General features: G+C 42.9%; 1 protein-coding gene across 1 annotated transcript in view; it reads left to right on the top strand.

The window, feature by feature from the left end:
* znf827 (zinc finger protein 827) overlaps positions 1-16,298 on the top strand; it is a 76,590-nt gene that overhangs the window by 19,021 nt on the left and 41,271 nt on the right. The window contains exons 2-4 of the mRNA XM_080463341.1: positions 1,935-3,218; positions 7,323-7,495; positions 7,756-8,239. Of these exons, the coding sequence (XP_080319467.1) occupies positions 1,935-3,218; positions 7,323-7,495; positions 7,756-8,239 (1,941 nt within the window). The remainder of the gene's footprint in view (positions 1-1,934; positions 3,219-7,322; positions 7,496-7,755; positions 8,240-16,298) is intronic.

Below are 16,298 nucleotides of genomic sequence, written 5' to 3'. Positions count from 1 at the left end.
ATGTTAACCCTACTCAGGTGGTAAAATGGCTTCAAGGAGCATGGTAAATTAGGTTCACAATCAGTGCATTTGGTTGTTTTCTCTCGCCCTAATAATAGTCTCAAAAAGTGAAAAGGGTCAAGCTTGTTGTCATGTCACATCGCTTTTAGTATAGCTAGAAGTATGAAAGTAACCATTACAATGTGTATCTTCACATTGATCAGTCATATGTACAATTTGTATCATTTGGAGGGCCACAGAAACAATAACTCTTCACAACCAGGACACCAATTTTTGACTGAGCACATTCCCTAAAAGGATATGTGGCAATTATGGCTCATAATTTGTTGAAATATTTACTGTTTTTGTCTCTAAATTATGTTCATTGAATCAACATGCAAGCATTTGATATTTTCACCTTAAAATGCATTTAGTATTACTCTAATTGCAGAGTAATTACTATTGATGTCTGGTTCAAATGTGGTTAAAATAACCTTTCTCCTCTCATCACCTCTGAAACCAATAATCCATTCATTATTTGAAATTGGTTCCTGGGTAGCAAAGAATGAGAACAATGGCTGCCACTTGCCCATGCCTGATATTCTGTCGAGACCAAGGATAACATAAAAACACAGTAGGTTGAGTTTAGCTTGCACTGTAAAATGTAAGCTTAAACAGTGAATGTGTTTCAGATGAAAAGATATCGCAAAGCGCGTGAGCTCAGTTTGATATCTGTTGCAGCTAGAGCGTAGCGGTCATAGTGGGTTTTGATTGTGGTCACCTTTTGTGGACTGTGGCACGCCACGTTGGCCAGGTGTCGGCCAACTCTAATGATCCCAACAGGTTGCTGCTGGGTTGGGTTGCCTGGCAACGATTTTGCCATTGCCTGTAAGCAGAGAGCAGACCCACCAGGCCTCGGTTTGGGTCATGATGTTGGAAAAAAAGCTTGATATGATGGCATGAAAGACATTTTGAATAATGCTGCAATTCCTTCATAAGTTTTGCGCTCATTGGAATTATGAGTAGAAGAAAAGTTAAGGAGTAAAAATGAAACGCAAAGTATGGTTTAAATGTTCTGTTACTTTGTCATTTGCAAAGGCCTTCTTCATTTCGAATATCTGTTGTTTAAAACAATAAGTAACTTATTTTTTCATAAATCTCAGCCAATTTCTGTGTATCAGATCTTTTTTAGGTTGTGTTCAGTAACTCAAAGAGGAGATGTCAGTTCTGACATTTTGTTTCACCCAGGCTTGGTGCTTTTGACATATTCTCATGGAGGTTTGTTAATATGTATCAGGAATATTCACTTTTCTTTGTTCGCCCTTGTCTGGCAAGCTGTAATGTTTTGCTTATGAATATTGATACATGAAGTGTATATTAATGACCCTTGGTGACCTTAACCCTATCCTTATTGGCTCCCTGGTGGTATCTGCAGGCTCATGAATATTAATCTAGTTCTGTAACCTCCATTACCCTAATCTTTGCTGTCTAGCCTCCCAGAAGGACCCGTTGTCATGGTAACCCCTTTACTAGGCTCCTCCAGACCAAGGGTGGGAAAAATATGGTTAAGAAAGGACAGAAAAATCAAAATTACTCAAACATCTCTGATGTGCCTTGTGGAAAGCTGCCATTATATAAGAAAGAGGTTGAATTTGCACAGGAATTCATTTTAGCTGTCTCCCCTACTGAGCACTGAAGTGTATTTTAGCAGCCTTAAAAGGCCATTTGACTTGTGTTTGTGCAGTTTTGTGTTATGGATGTTAAAAGTTGTACTTGCAGTGAGGGCTCCACAGTGCACAGCTTGCTAATAGCTCTTAAACATCATAAACATACACTTAAAGGCAAGTTGGAATTTCAATGTATTCAGCTGAAAAGTTATTCTTGGTCTAACTGTTTACTAGTGCTACATTTCAGTCACCATTTGCTGAACTGTTTGCTTTTCCCTCGCCTTCTAGATCTGGACAGCAATGAAGAAGGAGGGCCTGATGGCGGTGCTGTGGAGGAGGAAGGCTGGTTTGGGAATGCCTCTGACACTCGCTCAGAGGCATCATCTTTTGGGGACACCCAGGATGAGCTCCTCCTACCCAGGGGCTCCTCTCCTGAAGAGCGACCTGGAGTCAGTGCTGGGTCGGGGGATCATGACACCTGTGGAGGTGAAACCTCACTGGGTTGCCCCACTCCCATCCATCGTGCCTCTTTGGACCTTCTTGGACTGGATGGAGGTGCATTCTCGGCCCAGGACACACTCTCCTCTGTGGTATCGTCACTGTATGGCGAGGCAGCATCTCGAGCCCTGGGAAAACCTCTCAGCAGCAACCTACGGCGCCTTCTAGAGGCTGGATCACTTAAACTTGACACTGGGGAGCTCCTGGGTCGGTCATCCAGGGGAAGCGCTGGGGGGGAGTCCCCTCCAATAGCTCTAGCCCCACCTTTGACTCTTTCCCCGTCTTCCCATCATGCCCAACAGTTAAGTGCTCTTGCCCGAAAACTGGCCAATAACAACAACAACAGTGGTTCAGCCTCACCAGCCTCCTTGGCTCCCTCAGTCACCAACATTAAGCAAGAGCCCCTTGACCCCTTTAACTCTGTTACTCCAAGCAATGGCAGCGGCTTTGTATGGGCAGGTGTTGCAGATAAATGGCCACCAGCCAGCTGCTCCACGCCCTGCGGTTCCAGCCTGTCCCCTGACTCTGCAATCCAGAAGTTAAAAGCGGCAGCTAACGCTGTGCTTCAAGACAAGAATGCCGTAGCCTCCTCCTCAACGACGTCGTCGTCGTCGTCCTCCTCCACCTCTGCCTCATCTACAGTGCCCACCTTGGGAGGTAGTGGCCGAGGAGATGATGTGGTGCGATTTGATGCCTTCAACTCTCCGTTTAGCCCGCAGTCGGCAAGCTCCACCCTTGCTGCACTTTCCAAGAAAGTCAGCGAGCGGAGCCAAGCCTCGTCGACAGCCAGTTCTTCTACAGACCATCAAGCCTCAGCAAGTTCTTTTCTCTCACTTGTGTCAATGACCTCCTCTGCTGCGTTGCTCAAAGAGGTGGCAGCGAGGGCAGCAGGGAACCTTCTGGCAGAGAAAAGGGAGGGTTCTCCCTTAGCAACTCCTGGAGTCCTCCAAGAGGATGTGAAGCCCCTGTTGGACAAGAACCAGAAAGCACCCACGCCGTCTACACCCACCCAGAGTCTGGAGTTGCTTTTGCCCTCAACGCCAAAGGGCAGAGGCAAGCCCAACAACCAAGCAGGTAATCTCAATGTACACATTCTCTGCAAAGTTGTTCAAATGTGTACATTCTCTTTTTTTCCTTCTCAAGATCTTTTACTCAACTGTCAAATGTGGAAAGAAATGTTGCTTTCAATGATCCTTGTCTTTGTATTTGGAAATATCTTCTTTTTTTTTTTCTTCTTAAATAATGCCTACAAACCTATGTTATTGTAGCATTGCAGTATAGGAAAATATACCAAACACACTTTAAGGTAGCACTTTCTGCTTCCGCTTTTCCCGAAGACAAACTGAAAAATCGACCTGTGTGAATACACAACCACACATCAGTGCTGTTTTTCAGGATGTCTTATGCGACCATATGTTTGTAGAATTCAGTAGTTTCCTAATAGTTAATAGTCCTTACGGCATTTCAGGTTGCACTGCTTGATACAAGGTACTTCAGTGTCCATTTGGCTATATATATCACCCAAGCATGTTTCTTAAACAGTGCCAACTGAAGGCTAGAAGGCCATGTTCAAGGGCTCTTCATTCTTGTGCTGCATGAACTAAAAATTCTCTGGATTCCTTGAATCATTTTGTATTGTGATAGTGAAATACCAAAATTTTGTACAACTCTGCATTCAGACATGTTCTTTTTAAACTATTTGGTAGTTTTATCAAAAGTGGTAGGCCATGAGCCAACAATTGAGCTGATAGTGATTTTTTTTTTTCTTGGCACACTAACCTATTACTGATTCATCTGATTATTGCCTCGTCTATGAAAACAGTATGACAGTAACATTCATGATAACATCATCTTTGCCTCTGCCCCAACTTTTGGTAGAATCTAATGTTGGATTTTATACGATAAAATCATTGTATGAATATCGTAATGACAACTTGCAGAGAAAGTGATTGTATCATTCTAAACAAAATCCTTGGCGGACTGATAGGCTGGGTGATAGAATGGTTATGGACCCACAAACTGGGTGCAGTTTGTGTGTTCTTCCAGTGCTATGGCTTCCCATTACAATCCTAAGACATGCTTTGTATTTAATTAGTAACTTGTAACTAATTGGCTGCAGGTGTGAAGTTACCTGTCCATCCATTACTCCTGCAGTGATCTGATGACCTTTCCAAGATGTAGCCTCCCCATGGCCCTTTCTTTGCTGGGATAGGCTCCAGTCCCTCTGAAAAAAATCGCCATAAATCTTGTTTCATACATCAATGGATTAATAGTCCAAAAAGAGTTGAACAAGAAGAATAAGTAGCATTTTCAGACTTAAGTCAAATTATTTAGTTTTTATTGAGTTACAGTTGCAAAACGGTTAAATACATTCATTTGTGGCCAAGCATTAAACACACAAGTTTTTCAAGCTCAAATAAGGTTTTAACTTAGATTTTTAGTGTCATGATCTTATATGAATTAACACTTATTTCCCAAATAACTAGATTTGCTGGAAATCAATGTGAACCAAAAATGACACCATGAAATGCAAATCATAACTCTTAATTGTGATAATTTAGGAATATTTCAACATGAGTTGTACTCCAGAAAGATGAGGATTTGTTTGTTGTCACCACTTGTCACTAAATTGCTGTCAGAAAAGCGCAATTCTGAACTTCTCTGACATGTTTTCTCTAGTTTTGTAATGGTTGTCTTCTCACCTCACTGGCGCTGAAGTTCGCGAGGAGTGTAGCCTCAGCTTAACTGTCAGCCGAGCAGAGAGCATAGCCGAGAGAAAACAGCCCTGGCTGGCCTTCTAGTCTGGGAAATGGTCTGTGGGCTCGACGGGGGGTTCCGACTGAGACCTCACTGCCTTCCCAGACCAGCTCGTTTGTGCTCGGATGTGCGTGCTGCCAAAAGGGGGCCGTCAGTGTGTGCTCGGCACAGCGGGGAGCCCTGGAGTCCATATCCATCTCGGCAGCCTCCTCCTGGCTTCAGCCCCCACTAACCAGAGCCCTCTGCACTGATCAGCACAGCAGACTTAAGGCCAAACACATCATACTTTCCACTGACTGGATACAGATGCGTGCGTGCACACTCTTTTTCCCTCTTATACCCTCTCTGTGTTACTCAGAAATGGCCATGCAGTATAATCTGTAAGTGTACTCAGATGTAGACATGTAACCCAAACAAGAGTGCGCGTGCGGACACACACACACACACACACACACACACACACACACACACACACACACACACACACACACACACACACACACACACACACACCCGCGCCTCTCTTTTGGACAGGCGGTGAGAAAGCCCCACAGTGCAGGCTCTAACTAAGTAGCCTTAAGGGAGAACAGAACGTTTTCAGGGAGATGGATGGGCACTTCTGAGGGATTGTGTCGCAACCCCGCCAAATCTAAAATGGCTGGATCAAATTGACTTCAGACAGATGAGGCAGTCGATGTAATATTCTGTGATCTGCATGCTAAAAAGGGGGTCTGCTCTAACCCGGCATGCCGTCAAGGTCGAGCAGCACTGTAAAAATGCAGGTAGTTGTTTGGTCGCCAGACTGAAAAATGTGACCTTGATTATTGACTGTCATGTCTTGTTTTATTGTCGTCCCTGGCCAGGTCTACTATAAAACTGTATGTTCGGCACTCTGCATATTTAAGAGAAAATACATTCCCTGTTTCTTATTCAGGATTGTGATTACATGGAAAACAGACATGTTAAGACAAAGGTACTGAGCTTAGAGATTTCTGCCGTCATGTTTTATCTCTGCTTCATTTGCTCCAACTCAGAGTAAGCAGAAGTCATTTTTGCATTGTGATCTCTGCTGTGCTTGGAGAGGTTGGGCCGCAGATGGCGGTTTATTGTTGCAAATAGGCAGTCTCGAGGTTTTACACCTCAGGTCAATGAATGGCTGAGCACAGTAATTTCACCAAACACTGATTACCAGATGTTTTTCAAGGAACAGCACTGGAATACTTATGAAGCCATCCTGACAGGCCCTTGTAGAATTTGTAATGCAATCATGCCTCTTTCTAATAAGACCAATTAAACAGTAATGGATGCCGGATATGAAGCCAACAACAATAATCGAGACACTAAAACATGCCTGAGTTTTTACTCCCATTGTTCCATCGCTCCTAGCTGGTATTTTCCTTGATGGTTTTCATCATTAGGTGTGCAGACATTGTCACTTACAGATCTGAATGTAGACTGAGGTTCTCCCTTATTAAACGGATGATTTCTTCACTGCAATAAAGGTACATTTCACAACAGCATATTTTTCAATTGGCTCAGGCAAAGCTGGGCGCTATGTTAAAATGTGCCAGCCAGCCATTGTCTTTCCAGCAGCTGGGGATTCCTGATATATTCACCAGGTGGGTGCGTCAACCACTGCTCATAGGCTACACCATTTCAATTAAATGAAATAAATCTTAAATCATGTTGACATCTCTGCCAACCAGTAATCTATAAAGACAAGCTGAACAGCTGCATAGCACTGTTTCAGAAAGCGAAACCAGCAGCTTCACATGAACTATGTGGGATCAGTAGGTGAAAGGATATAAAGGCATGGCTTTGGATCTTAAAAGTTTTGCAGCATTTCTTACCTGTCAAATTATCTCAATTGTTCAGTCAGCTGCCATGTTCACTTGTGTATACTACTTATTTATAGCCTTCTTGAATTTACAGTCTGCTGGACACTCACTGCATAAACACTCTACCGAGTTCTTATTCCTTTAATTATTACGTTGTGGAAAAACAACAGAGAGACAGGTCAGTGCCCAAATGGTTCAATCATAGCGGAAATGTTCAACTAATCCGGTGAAATGTGCTTTATAGATTAACTATTTGCTGAGTTAAATTCTCGAAGAATCAGCAAGCAAACTCTGGGATAAAAGCATCAAAATGATCTCCTGAAATGAGTCCCTCCTGTCCATGGACACCCTAGTGGATCAAGTGATTTGCATATTTTTTTTGGCACACCTTTCAGATCCAATGCCGTTACTGACACAGCCTGATGTTAAGGGCCTTGGTTGGGGACCCTAAAATAATCAACCAAAGTTGACATTGTTCAGTCAACATCCAAAGTATTTCTCGCTCATCTGAACCTACCTTAACCAAAGAGTTGCCCTTGAATGCTCTTTGTGAATGCTAACAGTGTCTATTGCTTCTTTCAAGGATCACCTGAGGATGGTGGTAAACCATTCCAGTGTCCTGTGTGTGGACTGGTCATCAAACGCAAGAGCTACTGGAAGAGACACATGGTCATCCATACAGGCTTGAAAAGCCATCAGTGTCCGCTGTGTCCCTTCCGCTGTGCTCGCAAAGACAATCTCAAATCCCATATGAAGGTGATTGTATTCATTTAAAGTTGTAACCCTTCCTGCCGTTTTCCATCCATATATTTTAGTCATTACCTTTGAAGACGACTGGAATATAATTGTGTTGACAATAAAGAATATTAACTAGTTAATTTCTATTAACTTTTGTTGTACTACCTTGCTGATAAATATAACTGCAATGAAGCAACTAGTCCCGGCTGACCTGCCGGTGTCCTGTGGTGTTAGTGAGAAGCAGTGACTTGACACCTAAGCCTGTCCTCCTTTTCCAGGTACATCAGCACCAAGACCGGGGTGAGACGTTTCAGTGCGAACTTTGTCCCTTTACCTCTTCCCGTCACTTCAGCCTGAAGCTTCACATGCGCTGCCACCAGCACTTCCCCCGCACAGACGTCAAGGTGAAAGAGGAGCTCACCACCGACACAGAGGGCGAAGGCTCCTTGATGGGTGACAGCGGTTCCACGGACCCGCGAGGGACGGAGGTGTCCCCACTGCACTCAGACACTCAGCAGCAGACGTCCCCGCCAGTCGACGCTACCTCCAATCATGTCCACATCAAGGAGGAGCCACAGGAGAGAGACTTGTCGGTGCTCTCCCCCTTTAGCATCTGCAGGGACCGTCCCAGCAGCAGTGCCAACTCCTTGGACCTGCCTGGAGTCGGGGTCAGATCCAGTCCTAGTGGTCCAACCACGGCCTCCCTCTTCAGCCCTGACATCACTACCAAAACAGCCACTGACCTGCTTATGAAGCTTTCAGGTTAGCATTTTTTATTATTTTTTTCTTCACATGAAAAAAAAAAAAAAAAAGTATTCACTTGTACTCCAGCACAAACTTTTCTTTACAACATTGTTGAGTAATCTACTCAAATGTCCATTGCTGTGCCCACAGACATCTGGAAATGAATGCCTCATTTGACTCTTGATAGCTGTCTAAAACCTAAAGGCTCTCCCTTAACTACCATAAAATAGCAGAGAAATGACGTTCTAATAATTGGAATCCCTTTATTATAGGTTGGGATTGAAATTGAAATGTTCAAGCAATATGTTATTATTTATATATTAAAATAGTTTTTTGATCGCTGATTGAATAATTCAGCCGATGCACTTCAGCTCTAATATAACTGGTATAATCACTTGCATTTGTTTGGATATAGTGTAATGATGTTTAACATTAATATAAAGTCAACAAAATATGTTGTTTTCAAATGTATATAAACTGCCTTTTGTTTACTAGCCAAATTCGAAAAAAGGCAAGCATCTTTGAGTGATGTGCATTTCAAAAAACACGGATAAACAGCAGGAGCACAAACTTTTCTGGCATGACTCCTGTGATCCGTAATCGTTTTGTTTATTGTACCGTTTTCCCAGCTTGACTTTGCTCCTCTCCTCATTGCCGTCACACTTTCATCAAAAGTATTCCGTTCTTCTCGACTTGAATATGAAGACATCCGCACTGATCTCCAGCTCGATGTCGTCTCCCCTTTGCCTCAAGTTTTGTTTTGATTCCTCTCCCGTCACCAGAAATAACATTCGTAAGAAGTGTAAACACTTTTTATGTTTATCATTGCAGGTCAAGGCCACAGTTTGTCTCTGAGCTGTTTTTAATGGGTTTTTAAACAATGGGAACCTAAAATGTCTGGAAGTTACTTCAAACATGCAGTGAATAGACAGTTTTGGCTTTGACAGTGGCACCTACATTAATGCATTTCGACTTTTTACACACATTATTGTCGCAAAGGAACGGCGATTTATACTTGTGTCAGTATGGCGTTGTTCATTGATACACACTGCACTCCAGTAGTGTGACTGAACTGTTGAACCTTTACTGTGCATATTATGGATGCAACTGTCCATTTGCACCTTACTTTCAGTGTTTTTGTCATTAGTATGATCGAAATGTAGTTCATTGATTTGTAGCTTCAAAGCTTTACTCTTCAAAACTTCTTTTAAGGATAGTGATGAGGGCATTTTTATTTCTGCTTAAAAGTATAATTAAGAACAATACTCTTTTTTTTTTTTTTCTTTTTTAAATATTGTAGGTGGCATTGAATATTTCCACTCAACAATTACGTGTGCGTGTGCAGCTATGAGCTGATTGTTGGGTTGTTGGTGAGTGTTTACACTACTTGTTGACGTCACCGTAAAAGTTCTCTCTGGCGTTCGAGCAAAACGCAAATAGATTTTTTTTGCACCATCAAAATCTTTGCCTCTTAAACACTTTCAATATAAAAAGTAATAGGGCTGAGGGGGTTTTCAGGTCAATTCTTCTGTTTGTAAAAATCTGAATTGTATTCTGTGAAATGAAGCTATTGATTTTTTTTTTATATTTTTGATTTTTTAAATATCAAGCGAGTTTGGTAGATATCTGTTGGGTAGTTCCAGAAAATTCAGTTTGAGGGCCAAGAGTCTGAAAGAGAAAATCCTAACACACCAAAGTGTTTTCTTTTTATAGCTATTCCTGTGAAAATATTTGTGTCTAAAATCAGAAAGACATTGTTGGCCTGAATACAAGAAGCACCTTGAAAAAAAGACTTCAGAGTTTGTTAGTATACTCTCATCAACACACAGCAAGTTTTGAAAGCTACATGACTTCCAATATTGTCTGGAATTGTTGATTCTATGTCTTTTGCAGATCTTTTTAAATCCCTTTCCAGCTGCTGTGGTTTTAACAACCTTTCCTCCGAGAGCCTTAAAGAGCTCTTTAGAAACTTGGCACGGTGACAGCACACGCTCCGATAGCAAAGAGAACAGCAGAGCCTAAATGTCAGAGGTTTAAATAAGACTGAGTCCACCTGTCACTTTAGAGTCCGTTTTAAAAAATATATATAATCGTTTGTATTTAATCTAGAGCCTCTGATTATAAGTAAATGGATTTCAAAGTGTGAAAGGCGAGCTTACACCATCAGTGTGCATTAAGTTCTTTAGATTTTTTGGAATTAAAAGATAAATGTATTGCTTTATGTAACGTTGTCACCCATTTTACCTATTTGGAGCGGAGTTGGAAAAGGATTACATCAAGTCTTGTTCAACTACTTGAAAAAAAATTGTTATAGTGTGATTAAATTGGCAAATGGCTGCAAGTACAGTGTATAATTTTTTTTTCTAGCAGACTGTCACAGATGAAGAAATTAAAATATCCCAGCAATGTCCAAAAAAACTTGCAACTCTGGGATAAACACAGGCCTGTGACATCTCCCAATCCATATTCAGAAGTTGACACATCCCAGTGATTGATGCGCAGTCAAGAGTGAAAATGGTGGATGTTGTTGGGCCAAACATTTGTCTGCTCACATCCTCCTTCTGTCATGCTATTTCTGTGTGCGTTGGAAGTAACTGAAGTGGGAATACTGCATTGGTATAACAAAGAGCATCCAACTATACCTCACAAAGGGGTTAGAGAACTTTGACATTTTGCCTTTTGTATCACTTTTTTTCCTTCACTTGCCGCTGTGGTTTAATGACTCTCAACATTACTTTGCTAAATGGCACGATTTGTGAGTGAGTGTGTGTGTTTTGATAAAGTGCAGTGCATCTATCACTGAATGCACCATTGTCAGTGCTAGCAGCAGAGTGGAATAGAGACGATGTACTGAATCACCAATGTATATTCCTCCAAAGTCTTGCTTCAGGTCATAGTACGGTGGTATGTACATACCCAATCTTCAGTTTTGAAATATACTTCATTTGCCCAACAGGAGTCAAGACAGGACCCGCATATTGCATTTATCTACTATTTTCCAGGTTATTTAACAGTCCTAAATAAGAACAGTGTGGCATTTGGCTTTGTTTGTGCTGCTTTTGTAGACTAGTTTAAAATGATGCTTGATAACTGCCCATCTTCAGCCCTCTGCTGCAGGACACTGATTATCTCCACTTAAGCAGTTTGGGACTAAATGATTTGCTCAAGGGCACCTCGACAGTAGTTGAGGGATTAATTTTGCTCACCCACATCCTGTCAGTTGTCGGGGGAGTCGACAAATTATAACCTCTAGGCTTCATGCTCCTGCTGAAAGTCTCTTTATGTGCAGGCATTATTATGACGGACAAAATGGTGACAAAATGTATTCAATTTATTGCTAAAGGGTAGAAACTGAAAGTGTTCAGATACACAAATGTAAATTATGGATAGTTCTCTAAGAATGGAAGATGTTGTTGAGCCTCAGGAATCACTCAAGAGACTTTTACTTACACTACTAACCGAAGTTTGTGAAACTGCTGCTGTGTCGTGCCCCTTGAGTATTTTTTACAATTGGTGAACTTGCAACGTGACATGGAAATTTCCCAAGCTTTGCCACCTAATGATTCTGCACTTTCTAAACAAAGTTAAGAAACATGCTGTTCTCAGGTATTCAAGGTCCGGGACCTGTTTACATGCATTTCACAATGTTGCAAAATATCAAAAGATGAGCTTGGGGACGATGGCAAGATTGATGGAAAAAGGTTGACCGAGGTTGCGCGCCGGGGTCGAGGCTACGACTGCCACTCTTCCACTTAATGCTGTGTAATTAGATTGAGATCTTGAGTGAGGATGGGAGGAAAAAACCCTGGGAACATTAGATTAATTAAAAATTTATGCATAATTCATAATTAAAAAGGAATTCATAATCTGAAATGATTAGCGCCCTCAGCGCCATCCTGTGACCCCGCCAGGATGCACAGGGACTGGGCCAGCTTAGTTAACTCCCTCTCGATCTCGCACGCCCCGGCTCCGCATGGATGCCCCCTGGGTGCCAGTTGTACTTCACTCCCGGACTGCACAATCAAGCCCAGGCAACTCCCAGAGGAGCCAAGATGGCTCCTTCCAATGTCAGTCCAGTGTCAAGTGGCGGACATCTTAGTCAGGGCATCATTCAAGGAGAGTGGGGAAGGATATAAAAAGACGGGACGAGAGGATGTTGAACTTGAATGCATGATGATGGGTTTTAATGAATACTGCTGCTTTGATCACAAAGTTCTCCCTTTGTAGGGGGGTGGAGTTAAGGAAAAAGGGTTATGAAACTGAGGAGAAGCCGGCTCAGATCTTGGTGAGACTTACCCAATGCCACAAAGCAGCCAGGGAGGAGGAGGTGAGGAAGCTCCTCTTGGGACCGCTAGACTCCATTTCTTTTCACCCCCCTGCCAACCCAGATTGAGTGTGTACACGAGCAGGTCATCCCTCCTCCTTTTACACTGCTGTCTCAGTGCCTGGATCCCGCAAGGCCTATGAAAAAAGGGGTGGGCCGGTGGGGGGGCATATATGAAGCTACAGAGGGGAAGAAAGGGGTGGGAGAAAAACAACAGACAGATAAAGTGACAGTAAGTGAGCGAGAGGGAGTAAGAGGCAAAGAGGGAGTTGCATCGAGTTCCCCAGGCATAGAAATCCGGCGAACTCTTCCTGACCTCTGACATAATAAGCATATCATTTTTGGGGCAGCCTGCTTTCCATTGAGTGTTGTACTGATACCCTTTGATTTTTATCCTTGCACGCTGACACAACCGTTAGCTATCCAGTGTGATCCACATTTTGATTCAGAGATGAAAGCCACTGAGGCACTTTGAAATGCACAGCCCCTACCCTGTGCCCAGTGGACCCTGAGTTAATAATGACAGTGGGCACTGCGCACCCTCCAAACACCACCCCCACCCCCCGCTGCGGTGACACAGGCACAACGAGCCTGACCCTGGCTGGGTGTGAATAATTGGCATGCAGGGGGTTGTGGGAGGTGTTGCATCTGTCATGACGCTTCTGCAGTTGTCTTATTTATCTTTCTTTTTTCCTGGGAGAGAAGCTTGCATGCAATGCTGTGTGACAGTAACATGATGCAAAAACAGGATTTGAACGTTGGCTATGGAATATTTGTATTTTTGTCATAGTTTCAAATTTGGAAATACGGTCAGTTTTAATTTTGCTTTCTTACAGTGAAGGCTAAGTTGTTTATTACATGCTTTTAAGAGAAAAAGATGACGTCTTTTTTCTTGTTGTGAAACAGTACCATGGGTCTTGGATAGGTCTCTTCTTTAGTTTTCTCTTCTTTTGAACATCTAGCTGTAATTCGATGTGTCGCCAGCTCTCCGGCTCTGCATGTACAGATACAAGCAGGCCTTTTGTGTGTGACCTCTGGTCCATACATCCCCACTGCAGCCATCAGTATCACTGTCCAGTGTCTAGCACACTGTCAGCTATTGTTGGGTTCTCAACCTGCCCCACGTAGTCTTGTGCCTTTTTTTCCTTTTTTTTTTTTCCCTGGGAGAAAACAGCAGCCAATTGTCAGAGGGGGAGCAGGCCGGCGTGACAGAGGTGGAAAGCTAATGAAGTTATTTGACGGCAGCCCTGGCCACAGAGCGAGAGGTGAGGTGGAGTGGACAAGCGCCTGGCAGTGAGACGGATGAGGCGCGAGAGAGAAGCGTGGCGAGAAGGGGGAGTGGAACGGGCAAGAGAATGGCGGCGGAGGTGGCGTCGGCGGCAGGTGTCAGAAGGCTGTGATAACATGGAGACAAACTGATAGCATCGTCAAACCAGAGCCTTGGAGTGTCATGCGCAGGGAGCTGACACCGGCCTGGGGAACATGTTCACCGCGAAGCCCAGTCACCCAGAGATGCCCATCTCCTCCGCAGATCCTTGCTCACTTCACAAAATGATCTGCCAGGGACTGGATGCTCATGATGCTGTTGTGATTGTGAAACTATGACAGACAAAAGGCTGAAGTGTAAGCTTGGTGTTGTTGGCTGAATTGTTCCTGTTTTTGTGCTCTGGCTTTTTTTGTACTCGAGCCATCAGCACGGAGGAATAAAAAAAAAAAACTTGCCCATCGGATTAGGCTACTAAATAATTCATTGGACTCTGTAACATAGATTCTGAGTGGAAATACACTCTATTTATAGCGACAATCTGAAAGGTCACTGGAGTGGTGTGACTTTGTGTGTGAGTGCAGGTCCTGGAGTTGTTTTTGTTCTCGTGAGGCCACAGAGGAAAAGAATTTGAGAATCTAAGTTTGTTGAGTGTCTGTCTATGGCTCACGCAGTCTCATGAATGCGAAAGGTTTAAGTGCAGTATGACACAGGATGCACACGACAGCATATATGCGACACAAAATGAAGATCCCGTTTAAGAAACGGATGCGTCTTCAGCTGCACGGTAAAATGCGGTAGTGTATTTTTATGTGTGTTTGTAAGGCGGTGACCAAGTGTGCTGTCCCTGTCTGATCCGACATGGCCCAACACGCTTCTAATTAGAGGACGTCCTTCCAGGTGCTGACCAGGTTATACTTAGCCTGCCCGCTGACATCTGACAGTGTGACATTTCCAGCTGGTGCCGTGTGCGACCCTGCGCCACTGCCCCTGAACTGGAAGGTCACTCCCACTCCCCTTCATCCTCTTCCCCCCGCTGCTCAGCCTCTTCCCTGTCGCCCTCTTGAACTGCAGCCCCAGCTCGCCATGGTGTGGCACTGTGGCATCATGGCATCACATGGGTGGTCAGAACACAAGCACCTGTCCCCTTTCCTTGCCCCATATCCCACCCATCCCTGATCTCTGTATCCCTCCGGCATAGATCATCATTAATCAGAGAGGCCAGAGCCAGCACAGATTGATGAGGCGGGCAGGGGGCGGAAGGCCTGTGGCGGTTAGAGATGTTAGGTGAGACGGTAGGGTGAGGAGTGGAGCAGATCTCTGCTGGGGCCAGAGGAGACTGGACAGCAGTCTGCCCAAGAGTGATAGCCTCTCTTATGTCCATGCTCTGTGTGTGTGTTTGTATGTGTGAGAGTTAGAAACTGTACACCTGTCAATGGTCGTGTCAGTCGTTTGTTCCACAACAACATAAGCATTCAAAAAAAAACCTAGAAAGCAAAATTTCTATAATTATTTTTCAATGACTTTCATTTTTATATTTTCTCCATTACTAATTATTTTAGATCACAGAGGTGGCTCATAATATCTATAAACTCTGGTGATAACTGAAGCGTCAGCAAATTAATTCATTTTTGCGCTGAATGACTCTTTCAGTAGTATGATATTGCAAAGGTCTTCTGTTCTGAAGAAAGAAAACTATAAAGGGCTGACAATATATTCAGAATTAATTAAGGTGATTTCAGAAATACCGAAAGCAACCTTTGCCACATTTTGTCATCATTTTCCTATGCGATTTGCCACATATTGAACTCCATCCCAGCAACAAAGCCCTGCTTCTTTCCTCACAGGGAAAATGAATCCCCAATCACTATTCAAACAAGCAAGATGAAAACAACATTGTTAAACATATAAGATTCTACATGCCCATTCTAAGTCAACTCTGCCTCGTTATATTCAGTCTACAGTCATTCAGTCTAAAGGGATTTTCCTCACAAATCCAATAATTAAAACAATCGTTTTTTCCACCCCATGGGTATTACAAGATCATTTTAGGAAAATCATTGGAAGTTGTGACCTTATTTCTAAAAGTGTTAGGATGATTTGTAAAATGTAAATAAATGAAGAATGATTTACATTTAAAAAATCAAATGGTCCCATTTCTTTTCACAATAGAGCATAGAGAACATATCAGATGTTATTAAAAAAGACATTGCAGTTACATTAAATCTATTATTACATTATCAATGTATTAACACAGGTGTGTATGACGGACTAAACAGGTTATGTCATGTATTATCTTGTTCTTCATCCTTACAAGTGGTTCCAAATTTGCTTGTAGTCTTGGAAAAAACTGGTATTCACTGACTTTTCACAGACCCGTAGAACATATTTCGGACCATATTTCTTTAACTTTAGTATTTTTAAGTAAGTTTGTTTCAACAGTCTTGTAAGCTATAGCCTGTGTAAACCTTTACTTTAGCACAGAGTGT

Source organism: Lipophrys pholis (assembly GCF_963383615.2).
Source record: "Lipophrys pholis genome assembly, chromosome: 5".
In the NCBI taxonomy this organism is placed as follows: Eukaryota; Metazoa; Chordata; class Actinopteri; order Blenniiformes; family Blenniidae; genus Lipophrys; species Lipophrys pholis.
This window is presented reverse-complemented; position numbering and strand designations above follow the sequence as displayed.